Source organism: Schistocerca piceifrons, chromosome 11 (genome assembly GCF_021461385.2).
Source record: "Schistocerca piceifrons isolate TAMUIC-IGC-003096 chromosome 11, iqSchPice1.1, whole genome shotgun sequence".
Classification (NCBI taxonomy): domain Eukaryota; kingdom Metazoa; phylum Arthropoda; class Insecta; order Orthoptera; family Acrididae; genus Schistocerca; species Schistocerca piceifrons.
In genome coordinates, this window is record NC_060148.1 from 62,737,126 (window position 1) to 62,752,677 (window position 15,552).

The window sequence follows — 15,552 nt, forward strand, 5'->3', positions numbered from 1 at the left end:
ACACCTAATCAATTTCAAGGCAGAAATGGGAAAAAAGCAACAGTTTTTGAAGATGCCTAATGTTGCATTCCTGTCAGTTGTTTGATGTTCCCACATCTTTACTTGGTAGGAGCACTTACGGTGATATCTTAAATTAGTGTAAATTGCATCATACCCATAAAATTTCCATGTAAGGGCTATAACTGGAATTCAGCTTTGGTTCTGACATTAGACCGATTTTATTTGTGTCTGCAATACAGATGATGCAAGAGTGTGAGTGTTTAATTACAGTGTGACACTGGTAGTAATATTTACACCACATGTGAGCCAACCACAAGTTAATGTAGTGAAAATAATTCAGGAACCACCTCAAATCATTCTTTTGTCACACAGGTGTAATGCTGCTGTTACAAAACATGCTAGCATTGGTCAGGAAACATCGACCTTCACTCTCACAGTATAGAATGCTGCAGCAAATTTTCCCACTTTCCACACTGCCACAATATTCAGTGAATTAATTTTTGTCTCAGCCTGGTGGTATGTAGGAACAGAGTTTGCAGGTGCTGCCACAAAGCCTACTGCATGGTAACTCAGGCCAGGCAGGCACTGCTGCTGACAGCACACTCACTGCCACAGGCGGCAGTCTGGGGAACTACAGCTCAGATGAACTGAACAATTGATAGGGGAATGTGATAACCCAGTACAAAAGTAACCCACCCCCCAAAAAATCTGTGAATACCATTAGGAGAAAATACATGGTGGGCTGGGCCAATTCACACACAGTTTGACTTATATTACACATTTATTTTCCAAGAATATGACAAATCTGAATTTATATTTTTCTTACTCACACTGAATTGAGAATTTATTTTGGACACCATATATGTAAAAATACGGTAACTTGCACAAATGACAATAAAATAATTGTACTGAGAATTATTATTTGAACTTTTACGAAATGGCTGAAAATTTTGTTGAAATGTAGATTTAGTAAAACTTAGGGTTCCAAAATCTTTTAGAATATAGCTGAATCTTGCTATGACTCTGCATCTCAAATGTGGGCTCTGCATTAACCAGTTTGAACAGATTCAAAGCATTGCCTGGGGTGAGGCTCAACTTGGTCCATCTCTTAACATGACAAGGCAGATTAAGATTAGATGGAATCTGCCAAGGGACCCATGTTAATGTCACACAATAATCATGTTTAGTCTTACAGGAAGCAATCTACAATGTACTAACATGTAGTGACCAGCACATTAACGTCTTATCAAGCAAACCCACTTAAAATATTATGTATCAAACCTAACATACAGTGGCTCTGCTAAAACTACCACTGGGGCCTCCCTTTGTTTGCCAAATAACTCGCTTGAAGCCCACGAATGTCACCCAACAATCTGCTCATGATATAATTTGTTCAAGGAAGGCATATGTTGGTTATACGCAAATGGCATACTAGCAGTTCACTTTGAAGAAACAACACAATATTGTTCCAATGCATAATTCACTCTTTCAGCCTACTGATCATATCTGAATTTATATTTTTCATGCTCATGATGCATTAAGAATTTTTTGCTAAAGCCCAAATTTATTTTGAGTACAATATCTGTAAAAAGACAATATCTTGAACTACTGGTTCAAATTAATACAGGAGGTGGAGAGCAAATGTATTTTTGTAAGGAAAATATGGTCTTTGAAGTCAGCTTGTAATAATAGGAAACGTTTTGTTAGTTGTGCTGAGATACGCAGCTGTCACTATCGATGACTGGGTTTGTGTTTACTGACATTCAAAAGTGCTTTGTGTATGGATGGCTAGCTCTGAAACCTGCTTGGAAATACAGATTCATTTGCAAGCATCACTGCCCTGTGATGAATATGATGACTTATTTGCAAACACACTGATTCATTCGCAACCATTGCCACCTTGTGACAACTACAGTGAACAGGGAGTGGTTTATGTATGCTGAAGCGGCATTGTTCGATGCTATCACCATAAAGAAAGGAAAGAATCATGCACAAAACAGTAATGCAACCAATTCTTTAGTAATGATCCAGTGTTTGGTATCTTTATCAAGTGGACGTGACAGCATACAGCACGAAAAAACTGAGTGGACATGCTTATAGAATTGTAGCTGGCTATGGAAATCCACACAAAAGCGCTGAGATACTCAAGAAACTTAAATCATAATCTGCTGTACTACAAAAACCCTTTTGTGAAAATTAGGGAACTGGTATCGGAAGAAGGCAGTGCAAAATTTCTGCTGCCATCATTGTATGTCTTGTGTACACTCCATAAGAAGATGCTAAAAGAGAGCAAGGTGCACACCATGGTGTAGTATCGGACTGATTTCCGTCACTCCATATACAAAGGAAACAGGATGGGGAACCACTGGTACTGGTTGCAGATACCCTCAGCCATGCAATACACAATGATGATCACTAGATGTACATAGCTTTCGAAAGTAGAGGTAACAAAATTATGCCAATTATGTAACTTTTTTGTAATCAGTCTGCAGTTAAATTCACTGTCAATTAGAAACATGATCTTTCATCGTCTTCTGACAATTTGGATGGTCGAAATATTTGAAACATGGAGTTTCTGCATACGTTTGATATGTTTTGAATGCCAGGAGAATTTTAAATGACAGTCCCAAACTTCTGCAGGCTGATACACTGACGGTGCGAATGATGTCTCTATTACAAAATAGTGTGTGTGGGGAAGGGGGGGGGGAAGCAGGGGAGGGGAGAATGAGAGAGAGAGAGAGAGAGAGAGAGAGAGAGAGAGAGAGAGAGAGAGAGAGAGAGAGAGAGAGAGAAAATGTACTGCTCAGTGTCACATGAAGGCTCAATATGTGGATATGATCTTCCATATAGGACTGGGAAACTTTGGATACCTCTGCCTCTTGTAAAACTATTGCTCCATGTTCATTTTGCTTATAGTATTTCTCTCTGATTTCCACAGTGTGTGTACTATTTGTCCCACAACTCAGCACATTTAGAAATTTTTATATCTGTATGGGAGTATATGTGATGTGTAAGAGCAATCCAACTTTGAGTTAATAGATCTTAACGTTTTATTATTATTATTATTATTTTCCATCTTCCTGGATGACTGGTTGTGAGACAGACATGCCACTGCTGTCTTGAAACTAACATTTATCACCTTTTACAGCATTTTCGCAAATGATGATATCAGTTATGCAATAATTACTTTAGCGTTGCTGATTGCTTCCATAATTTCAAGTGACAGACTACTTTAATGACAGTCATCATGAGGCTTTTGTTATATATTATCAGATATTGGTCAGCATCTAGTAAACTTCATGGCATATACTTCTTCAACAATAACTCAATAGATTGCTCTGCTTATTCGATGAAACAGTTTCTAGGCTGTCAATCACTTCTCCGGTGACTGTCAGATGGAGGCTGTTGTCAGTTTTGTTTCGCCTTCATGCTAATTAGGGCAAAAACGAAGGGCAGACATGTGCTCTGTACGTCGCCTTGAAGAGTCACACATGGTCTCGCGGTTCTAGGCGCTCAGTCCGGAACCGCGCGACTGCTACGGTCGCAGGTTCGAATCCTGCCTCGGGGATGGATGTGTGTGATGTCCTTAGGTTAGTTAGGTTTAAGTAGTTCTAAGTTCTAGGGGACTGACGACCGCAGCTGTTAAGTCCCATAGTGCTCAGAGCCATTTGAAGAGTCGCACATTGTCACAGCTCCATTAAGTGAAACTACCTCATTAGCTCTTTCCTCATCTGCTTGTGTCATATCCCAGTATTGCAGTAAACCTCACTTTTCACCAACTAGACAATTTGTTTCACTCGTTGTAGAGTTTAAATTGCTAAAATGATAGCTTCCCTAGGTTTTATCCAATAAATTTTCTCTTTCCTCTTATTTTTACCACTTGTTATGGGTGACATTTTTTCCATGTGATATTATCCAACCGAAATGAATACGCAATATTTGTAAGAAAGAAAACCGTATCTAAAGTTATTTACTAAAATTTAAGATAAAACTAACTGCTTCTGCACAAAGATTTATTTATCCACCCTAAAGAGGAGAAGGTTACTAGGATGCAATTGCATGCTGTCACACACACACACACACACACACACACACACACACACACACACACACACACAGTTGGCAAATTTGGCTGTGATGTGCTGAAACTGCAGCACCCACACTGTCTTCTCTGGGTGCTTTGCAAGATGTGCCTGCCAGTCTCTTTCGAGGCTGCGGCCTTCCATATAACATGTCAGAGTCCAGTCAGTGAGGATCGCCCAGAAGCAGAGCTCCACAGCTGGAGTGTTGGTCAGCGGCTGACTGCATGCAGGTTCACTTCTGTTGTCACAGCCTGCAGCCACACCCGTCAGTCAGCGATCTGCCCCTGGCAGTTCGGCATCCCCACCAGTGCTCTCTACCACACCTGGCACTTCTTCTCAGGATTCATGCTGGAGCCGAGCGGACACCTGAAGTCCTCAGCAAATTCGGGGCGGTTGGCGAACGGGCCCAACACACGGAAGCGAGCAGGGGAGTGCACTCCGGCCATAATTTCTTGTCGCAACTTCTCGGTGCGGTACCTGTGAACGGATCGAAGCAGATGCTGTAACTTACTTTCCTGTCTTGTTATTTAACTGCCAAAAATGAGGGCAACGAAGTATCACTGTTCAGAGGAGATTGGTGATGACTTAAATACTGGCACCAAACTTAAAAAAAAAAAATGGTAGCAATTCCTTAAGTAAGAGGACTTTAACTACAACTTCCATGACAAACATACTTATGGAACTAAATTTATAAATATACTTACAACATAGTCACTTTGCATGGTAACACAGGTATTCCAGCTGTTGGCAAGCTCACGATGTATGTGTGTAACCCATTCATACATGATACAAGTATAAATTAATACTGTGCATAGTAAATACCCACAGCACAAAAGGTAAGTCCAGTAAATACACATGAACACCATGCAAACATAAACACATACAGTGTAAACACACATGCACACTGTGTTTAGATACATACAGACATACATACACACAAAAATACATATCTACAAGCTCAAACATACATGCACACTGAAAAACATGTTTACACAAACTACGTGCAGACATAGATACACACCATACAAAAATACGCACACACACACCCACACACACATGCACGCAGACAAAAAACATAAATGTGTTGTTTTTCTCTACAGTCTAAAAATTGGTTCGATGCAGCTCTCCACACCAGTGTACCCTGTGCAGGCCTCTCCATCTCTGAGCAACTGCTACGCTAAGGATGCCAGTTATCGCTGAAACAACCAGTTTTTGGCTATATAATCTTTTGCAGTAAATGAAGCAGGCAAAAAGGACTACAAACGTCTCAAAAACGAGATTGACAGGAAGTGCAAAATGGCTAAGCAGGGATGGCTAGAAGACAAATGTAAGGATGTAGAGGGTTATCTCACTAGGGGTAAGATAGATACTGCCTACAGGAAAATTAAAGAGACCTTTGGAGAAAAGAGAACCACTTGCATGAATATCAAGAGCTTTGATGGAAACCCAGATCTAAGCAAAGAAGGGAAAGCAGAAAGGTGGAAGGAATATATAGAGGGTCTATACAAGGGCGATGTACTTGAGGACAATATTATGGAAATGGAAGAGGATGTAGATGAAGATGAAATGGGAGATACGATACTGCGTGAAGAGTTTGACAGAGCACTGAAAGACCTGAGTCGAAACAAGGCCCTGGGAGTAGACAACATTCCATTAGAACTACTGACGGCCTTGAGAGAGCCAGTCCTGACAAAACTCTACCATCTGGTGAGCAAGATGTATGAGACAGGCGAAATACCCTCAGACTTCAAGAAGAATATAATAATTCCAATCGCAAAGAAAGCAGGTGTTGAGAGATGTGAAAAATTACCGAACTATCAGTTTAATAAGTCACGGCTGCAAAATACTAACGCGAATTCTTTACAGATGAATGAAAAAACTAGTAGAAGCCGACCTTGGGGAAGATCAGTTTGGATTCCGTAGAAATATTGGAACACGTGAGGCAATACTGACCCTACGGCTTATCTTAGAGGCTAGATTAAGGAAAGGCAAACCTACGATTCTAACATTTGTAGACTTAGAGAAAGCTTTTGACAATGTTGACTGGAATACTATCTTTCAAATTCTGAAGGTGGCGGGGGTAAAATATAGGGAGCGAAAGGCTATTTACAATTTGTATAGAAACCAAATGGCAGTTATAAGAGTTGAGGGGCATGAAAGGGAAGCAGTGGTTGGGAAGGGAGTGAGACAGGGTTGGAGCCTCTCCCCGATGTTATTCAATCTGTATATTGAGCAAGCAGCAAAGGAAACAAAAGAAAAATTCGGAGTAGGTATTAAAATCCATGGAGAAGAAATAAAAACTTTGAGGTTCGCCGGTGACATTGTAATTTTGTCAGAGACAGCAAAGGACTTGGAAGAGCAGTTGAACGGAATGGATAGTGTCTTGAAGGGAGGGTATAAGATGAACATCAACAAAAGCAAAACGAGGATAATGGAATGTAGTCGGGTGATGTTGAGGGTATTAGATTAGGAAATGAGACACTTAAAGTAGTAAAGGAGTTTTGCTTTTTTGGGGAGCAAAATAACTGATTATGGTCGAAGTAGAGAGGATATAAAATGTAGACTGGCAATGGGAAGGAAAGCGTTTCTGAAGAAGAGAAATTTGTTCACATCGAGTATTGATTTAAATGTCAGGAAGTCGTTTTTGAAAGTATTTGTATGGAGTGTAGCCATGTATGGAAGTGAAACATGGAGGATAAATAGTTTAGACAAGAAGAGAATAGAAGCTTTCGAAATGTGGTGCTACAGAAGAATGCTGAATATTAGATGGGTAGATCACATAACTAATGAGGTGTTGGATAGGATTGGGGAGAAGAGAAGTTTGTGGCACGACTAGAAGGGATCGGTTGGTAGGACATGTTCTGAGGCATCAAGGGATCACCAGTTTAGCATTGGAGGGCAGCGTGGAGTATAAAAATTGTAGAGGGAGACCAAGAGATGAATACACTCAGCAGATTCAGAAGGATGTAGGTTGTAGTAAGTACTGGGAGATGAAAAAGCTTGCACAGGATAGAGTAGCATGGAGAGCTGCATCGAACCAGTCTCAGGACTGAAGACCACAACAACAACAATCTTTTCCGTGCCAATTTAACCTGACTGTTAAAACTATTCAGAAAACTGATTTTTCAAATAACTGAATTTCTGTTTTCTTTCTGACTATTATCTACTGTAATAAACATAGAAATGGAAGAAGGATTGAAAAATTTTGACCCTCTCAATTCTGAGATACATAGGATTGAAACATTAGATACATAGGTAAAGAAAGGAGAACTTAATCTGTTCACAGTTCACTGCTTTTCTCGAAACGTGATAAGTGGTAGAATACTAGTCTATTAAAAAATCACATTTATTCGCCAACTGGTTGTAATTTTTTGAAACTCTACCCAAAAGTCATGTGTGTTCAGGGATCGTATCACTATTTGGGCATTAGGAATAGTAAGTGCTAGAGTGAAAACTGAGCTTGAAGATGTTAATTTGTCCATTTTCAAGGGCTACAGGCAAATAACGACATATTATGTAGCTACAGGTGCCACATCCGTTACCAGTTCTTTCTAGTTTTATTGTATACTCTTAATGAATTGTCTGTAAGTTTTTAATTTGCTTACTATTATTAGTTCATAGAAATGACAGACCAATATTTAATCTTTCACTTCTACATCACTTCATAAAAATATCTCCAGGCTAGGCTCGGTGCCACTCTGCAGAGGAACTGCCGTACAGGCCAGGTAGGGGACCAAGCTTTGCACACAGTACGTAAACCGCGTGCCTTAAGGCACGGCGACAGGGATGCTATTGTCTCAGCAGTGGTGTACCGATTCTTATGCGACGTGTTTGTTGCTGGTTTCTGTCGGCATTATCATCAAAATAGCACTTATCACTTTCACGTTTTATACGACAATGCAATATTTCAGACCAATGCAAATTTTACAAAAAAAAAAAAAAATCATTTAAATTTTGGCACGGTTGCTACTTCTTGCTGATATTTCGGTTTCTTTACTAGGTTAACAGTAAATAACAAAAAACACCTGTTATAATTGAGACTAAACAAATACCTGATAATACCTGTTATTCAGACCTAAAACAGTGGAACTGGTTTTTACCAGCCGTTTTTCCCCTTCCCTATACTGCACCCTACAGCCACAAGAACTTGTCTCCTGTAGCCTGTCCTTGACCTTCCTCCACAACATGTTGTTGTTGCTGTGGTCTTCAGTCCTGAGACTGGTTTGATGCAACTCTCCATGCTACTCTATGCTGTGCAAGGTTCTTCATCTCCCAGTACCTACTGCAATCTACATCCTTCTGAATCTGCTTAGTGTATTCATGTCTTGGCCTCCCTCTACGATTTTTACCCTCCACGCTGCCCTCCAATACTAAATTGGTGATCCCTTGATGCCTCAGAACATATCCTACCAACCGATCCCTTCTTCTGGTCAAGTCGTGCCACAAACTTCTCTTCTCCCCAATCCTATTCAATACTTCCTCATTAGTTATGTGATCTACCCATCTAATCTTCAGCATTCTTCTGTAGCACCACATTTCGAAAGTTTCTATTCTCTTCTTGTCCAAAGTATTTATCGTCCATGTTTCACTTCCAAAATGGCTACACTCCATATAAATACTTTCAGAAAAGACTTCCTGACACTTAAATCCATACTCGATGTTAACAAATTTCTCTTCTTCAGAAACGCTTTCCCTGCCATTGCCAGTCTACATATCCACAACATGTACCACATAAATGATATTGAACTGAAACCGTCAGCTTCCGACAGGTGTAGTTCACATACCTGGATGTGGACAGCTGAAAATGTGTGCCCCGACCGGGACTCGAACCCGGGATCTCGTGCTTACTTGGCAGACGCTCCATCCATCCGAGCCACCGAGGACACAGATAAACAGCGCGAATGAAGGGACTTATCCCTTGCACGCTTCCCGTGAGATCCACATTCCCAACTGTCCACAATCTACATACGTAATGAACCTAATAGAAATTTGTCCAGCCACTCACTACTTGAGCACAATAAGATGACGACTCCCGTAAGAGTTTGGGCAACCTGTGTGCACTTGCACAGACGAAGGTCAGTGACTGGGTAGCCTTTAACTATCTATATGAAGATAGTTACTGTTCTCGAAAGAACAGATCCCATTGATGACCGTGCAGCTTCTATAGAATAGATTATAATTAATTGAAACCTTCAACTGCCAACAAGTGTTGTTGATATACCTCGATGCACATAGGTTGCCTGAACTCTTACGGGAATCGTCACGTTAGAGTGAGCGAGTAATGAATGGGTGGCCGAATATCTGTTAGGTACATTACGTACGTAGATTGTGGACAGTTGGGAATGTGGATCTCACGGGAAGTGTGCACGGGATAATTCCCTGCAATCGCGCTGTTCATCTGTGTCCTCGGTGGCTCAGATGTATAGACCGTCTGCCATGTAAGCACGAGAACCCGGGTTCGAGTCATGGTCGGGGCAAACATTTTCAGCTGTCCACATCGAGGTATATCAACTACACCTGTCGGAAGCTGAAGGTTTCAATAAATTATCATTTATTCCAAAGCTGCACGGTCATCAATGGTACCTGTTCTTTCGAGAACAGTTACTATATTCATATATTTACCACATACCTTGCTACATTATATACGGTTATTAGTAAATACCTCTGGAGCTTCAAAAGGTGAGTGCAAGAAAACTACAAAGTGTACAGAAAAAGACTGGCCATTTGCACACAGGGTGTTCTGTACAACCCTAACTATGTATATATGGACAGTTCGTCCATTCTGGGAACTGAGAATCTCCACTGTTTTTGCATGTTATCGACACTGGTAATAGCGAGATATCGGTCCCAGGGAGACCGAGACTTTCGGGCATGTTTTGAATTCAGTAACATATATGTTACATATTGTCTTGCAGAAGGCAAGATGACCATTATTATAATACTCAATAGTAAAATAATGACTTTATTGCTCATATGATGCATTTCAGAATTAATCCGTCATCAGATATCTGGGAGTGATTACTGCACATTAATATGGAGAAACCCCGTTATCTGCATGCAGGAATATCTCCTGGCTATATGATGCTGGATAAATTCTTAAACGTGTCATACGCCCGATGTTTGACTTTTACCATTGTGACTCACTCAGCCTATATGCGCAGCTACTGATTGTTTTAATTTCAAGTCTGACACCGGATAACAAATGACGAAAGAAATCATTTTTTCATGAGATATAGAACTAAAATTAACAATTGTCAGATTTTTTTTCTTCGAGTGTACTGTGAAACCCTGCTTACTGCCGTATTTCATGGTTCTAGGCCAGCGGGAAATACCCTATAGGTACTGATGAGCGAGTTTGTGAGTATTAAAATATGTGAAATAAATGGCTGCATCCTTACTGCACTGACTTAGAAGATCCACTGCATTACTGTGCCAAGGCACTATAATCCTCAGTATACGACATAAATCTCAATTTCATATTTGTACCAGTTCCTGAGAAAAAATGTCTGTGACAGTCAGACAGAAGGACGACAAGATGAATCTACAAGGAAGGGCTGCGTTCGTACCGACAGAGGTACGCAGCCCTGAGAATGGCACGTATAAGTGGACAGGACAAGTCTACAAGTTTCGATTTGTAATATATGCCATTGCATAGTTGCACTAGAGAGTAGGAGTGTTAGAACACGTACAAAAATCATTCACTTCAACTTCTCACATCAAATTAGTTCGCACCTGCAGACGGAGAAAACAATAAAGACATTTCCAAAAGCAGGCTGCTGTCGCACCTTTCTGAGTGATTTGCATCTGCGACCTCAATGAATAGCAGGCGCATAGTGCAGTTTGCCACATCGTAAGTGATGCCAATATTGCACACCTCTAATGCGAGTTACAAACTTGGAGACACTCTCCATCTACTGTTCAGTATCTGTTTTCTACATATCTTACAGTTTTCAGCAGTCGTCTTCTGAAACCTAGGAGTTACCCGTGAATAAACATGTATTGCACATATACACCGTGAAGTGCATGGGAGAGGGTACATTCCCACTGTACCGTATGTGACGGTGTCATCCTACTTCTTTAGCAAGTGGAATGAAGCAAGAATATCTGCTTAAATGCCTCTATGCTTTCTGTAAACAGTTGAATCTGGTTCTGAGGTCCCTACTGGAAAGATATGTACGAGACCGTGGAATATTCCTAGATTCATGTCTCACATCTGTTTCTTGACATATCTCTATTGTGACTCATTGGAACTTTCAGACTGTTCTGTGTCATAGCTAACGAACGGCATTATCTTAAAAAGGTCTAAGGTTACTATTTATTTTGTCTGCCCTGTCATTGGTATACAAATAGAACATCAGCGATCGACTGGGGCATGACTCTCATTAGTTTTTCACCTGTTGATGACCACCCATCCAAGATAGGGAGAATTGGACGCCATAAGAGGGGAATAATTTATTGCTGTCAACAAAAATATTGTGTCTGTGGTGGTTGAAACTGAGTCTGATTGTGAAGTTATCTGGACAAAAGTGGCAAGCCTATGTAAGCTTAAGTTAACCATTGGATGTCTTTGCCGCTCACCAGATTCTACTGTAAAAATTGTCGAATCATTCTGGAAGCATCCCCCAGGCTGTGGCTAAGCCATGTCTCCACAATATCCTTTCTTTCAGGAGTGCTAGTTCTGCAAGTTTTGCAGGAGAGCTCCTGTAAAGTTTGGAAGGTAGGAGACGAGATACTGGCAGAAGTAAAGCTGTCAGGATGGGGCGTTCGTCGTGCTTGGGTAGCTCAGATGGTAGAGCACTTGCCTGTGAAAGGCGAAGGTCCCGAGTTCGAGTCTCGGTCCGGCACACAGTTTTAATCTGCCAGGAAGTTTCATTGTCGAATCATTCAAATAAAATCAGTACAGTGGAAGTATCCAACTGATGAAATATTAGTTGCAGGTGACTTTAATCTATCGAGTCTACTGGGACATCTAAATAGATCTATTGCAGGAGCTATGGACAGCCACTACTTTTGAACATGTTTTCTGAAAACTGTCTTGAACAGCCAGTTAGACAACCCACACACAATGGAAATATTTTAGACCTTGCTGTTATAAACAGGTCTGACCTTGAAACTTCCTGGCAGATTAAAACTGCATGCCAGATCAAGGACCTTTGCATACCAGCTGGTGGAGCACTCGCCTGTGAAACGCTAGTCCCGAGTTCGAGTCTCGGTCCGGCATAAAGTTTTAATGTGCCAGGAAGTATTGTATCAGTGCACACTCTGCTGCAGAGTGAAAGTTCCATCCAAGTCTGACCCTACCAACTGTGTTAGTATAGAGACTGGGATTAGTGATCACGATGTCATCGCAGCAACGATCACTACTACAGTTATTAAATCCACCAAGAAGGCTAGGACAGTATTTGTGATAGAAAGAGCAGACAGTCATTAGCATCCGACTTAGACAATGAATGGATGTGATTGAGTTCCAATATGATGGACGTAGAGGAATAGTGGGGAAAGTTTAAAAGGGCTGTAAATAATGATATGGAGAAGTATTTGCTGAATAAGTGGATTAAGGATGGCAGCGACTTGCTGTGTGGGTTGATAACAAAATTAGCTGAGGAAGCAGAGACTGGCCAACACTGGGTTCAAAAAAGAACGAGCAAATCTCAACAGGCAAAATATAGTAGAATTTCGTGTGTCTGTAAGATGATGGATGCGCAAAGCATAAAACAACTTCCACCACCGTACCTTAGTAAACATCTTGCCCAGAACCTAAGAAAATTCTGGTCCTACATAAATTTGCTAATCAGGTCGAAGGTATCTGTCTGGTCATTTGTCGACCAGTCTCATGTGGCAGCAGAACATAGCAAAAGGAAAGCCGAAGTTGTAAATATCACATTTAAGAAATCGTTCATGCAGAACAATCGTACAAACATACGGTCACTTGGTCATCGCACAGACACCCTTATGGATGACATAGAAATAGGCATCCCTCACATAGAGAAACAACTGAAAGTGTTGAAAAATGAATAATTCTCCAAGTCTGGATGAATCCAAATGTGGATTTAGAGTAGTATTGTCAGTTTCAGAAAGCACCGCTCATGCGAGGCTCAGCTTGCCCATTTCTCAGATGCAATGCTGTGGATTATAGTCTACAGCCAGATTCCATACTTCTAGATTTCTGAAAAGCATTCGATTCGGTGCCATCTCACAATCTGTTAACGAAGTGCGAGCATACAGAATAGGATCTCAGATATGTGAGTGGCCCGAAGACTTCTTAAGAAACAGAACCCGGTATGTTGTCTACGACGGCGGGTGTTCATCAGAGACGAGGGTATCCTCAGGAGTGCCCTGAGGAAGTGTGATACGACCGCTGTTGTCCTCTATACACATAAACGATTTGGCTGACAGGGTGGGCAGCAATCTGCAGTTGTTTGCTGATGATGCTGTGATGTACGGTAAGGTGCTCAAGTTGAGTGACTGCAGGAGAACATGAGCCTACTTAGAAAAAATCTCTAGTTCGTGTGAAGAGTGGCAGCTTGCTGTAGATGTATAAAACTATAAGCTGATGCAGGTGAGAGGGAAAAAACAATCCTGCAATGTTTGAATACACCATTAGTAGTGGCCAGCTTGCATTAGTAGTGGCCTGCTTGACACAGTAGTGTCAATTAAATTTCTGATCGCAGTATTACAAAGCGATACAAAATGGAATGAGCTCGTTGGATCGGTAGAAGGGGTTGTGGGGTTGGGTTGTTTGGGGAAGGAGACCAGACAGCGAGGTCATCGGTCTCATCGGATTAGGGAAGGATGGGGAAGGAAGTCGGCCGTGACCTTTCAAAGGAACCATCCCGGCATTTGCCTGGAGCGATTTAGGGAAATCACGGAAAACCTAAATCAGGATGGCCGGACACGGGATTGAACCGTCGTCCTCCCGAATGTGAGTCCAGTGTCTAACCACTGCCCCACCTCGCTCGGTTCATCGGTAGAAGGAAGGCGAATACTGGATTTCATCTTATTGGGAGAATTGAAGGAAAGTGTAGCTCGTCTATAAAGGAGACTGCATATGAAATGCTAGTGCAACCCGTACCTGAGTGGTGGTCGAGTGTATGGGATCCACACCATGTCAGATTAAAGGAAGACATCGAAACAATTCAAAGGAGTGCTGCTAGATTTGTTGCTGATATTTTCGATTAGCATGCAAGTATTATGGAGATCCTTTGTGAACTCCAATGGGAATCCCTGGAGGGGAAGTGTTTTATCTGCAAGGAACCACTGAGAAAGTTTAGGGAACCAACACTTAATGCTGACTGCCGTATGTTTCTACTGCTGCCAATGTTCATTTCGCGTAAGGACCACAAAGATCCGATAAGGTAAATTGGGCTGGCGTGAAAGAATATAGCAGAAGATGAAGGGGAAAAGGTACCCTCCACCATGCACCGTGTGGTGGCTTGCGGAGTTTGTGTTTAGATGTAGAAGATAACATGCTGTGTCCTCACTACCTACTGAATCTGCTTCAACCATTTGTGGTGACCCCACATTTCGTTGCCACAAAGCACCAGTACTGCAAAACTAACGGGCACACAGAATGCACACAGGGAGTGCGAGGATGAGGCAGCCACTACTGACTTCTTGCACCAGGTCTGCGCGGCGGACACCCAGAACATCTGCCGTGGGGAGAGGCCGGCCAGCGCTGGCAGCCTCGGCTCTGATTGGCCGGCGCGGCGCTGCAGGGCGAGGTAGGCGCGGTACGCCTCCTTGATGCCGCCGTTGTCTGCGATGTTCTCACCCTGCGTGTTGATCCCATTCAGCTGCAACACAATCCGATACCATCAGTCGCTATCACTCACCTGCTGGTCACCCATGCATTGGACTGTGGGAACTGATTGCTATAAAACAGCATGCACATTCTATTATTTCCCTCAACATATACATTGCTGGGAAAAAATTAGTACACCCTTTTATAGGTTTGTAATTCACTCAACATTTATTGATGCAACAGTGCATATGGAGTGCATGATACAATTACATTCAGAGATCAACAGCACAAGCAGTTCTGAGGTACCCATGAGGTACACCCATATCACATGGGTGTAATCTCCACAGCCAGCAATGCAGATGCTGACTCTGGCACTCAGTCGATTGTACAGATGGCAAATACTGTCCTGGGATACGTTATCCCATACCCAATCGACCTGATTATGTAATTCTGTAAGAGTTGTCGGTTGACAAGTCACACGAGTCGCTTCTCGCCCCAACATATCCCGCATGTGCTCGGTTGGAGGCAAGGCTGGAGATTGTGCTGTACAGGAAAGTTGGTGCACATATTGCAGAGAACTATGAGTCTCATGGGCAGTGTTCCTGTCGGAACAGCATATCACATTAGTGTTGCAAGAACAGCAGAAGAATAAGTCCACAACACGAGGTGCATTCAAGTTCTAAGGCCTCCGATTTTTTTCTCCGGAATGGAAAGAGATAGAAACATGCA

At 41.9% G+C, this 15,552-nt stretch overlaps 1 protein-coding gene across 1 annotated transcript in view; it reads right to left on the reverse strand.

The window, feature by feature from the left end:
* Positions 1-4,021: 4,021 nt before the first annotated feature.
* The window catches only part of LOC124719691 (neprilysin-2-like), a 170,261-nt gene continuing 158,730 nt past the window's right edge, over positions 4,022-15,552 (reverse strand). The window contains exons 14-15 of the mRNA XM_047244899.1: positions 14,694-14,875; positions 4,022-4,559 (exon numbers count right to left, since the gene is read on the reverse strand). Of these exons, the coding sequence (XP_047100855.1) occupies positions 4,397-4,559; positions 14,694-14,875 (345 nt within the window). The 3' untranslated portion in view covers positions 4,022-4,396. The remainder of the gene's footprint in view (positions 4,560-14,693; positions 14,876-15,552) is intronic.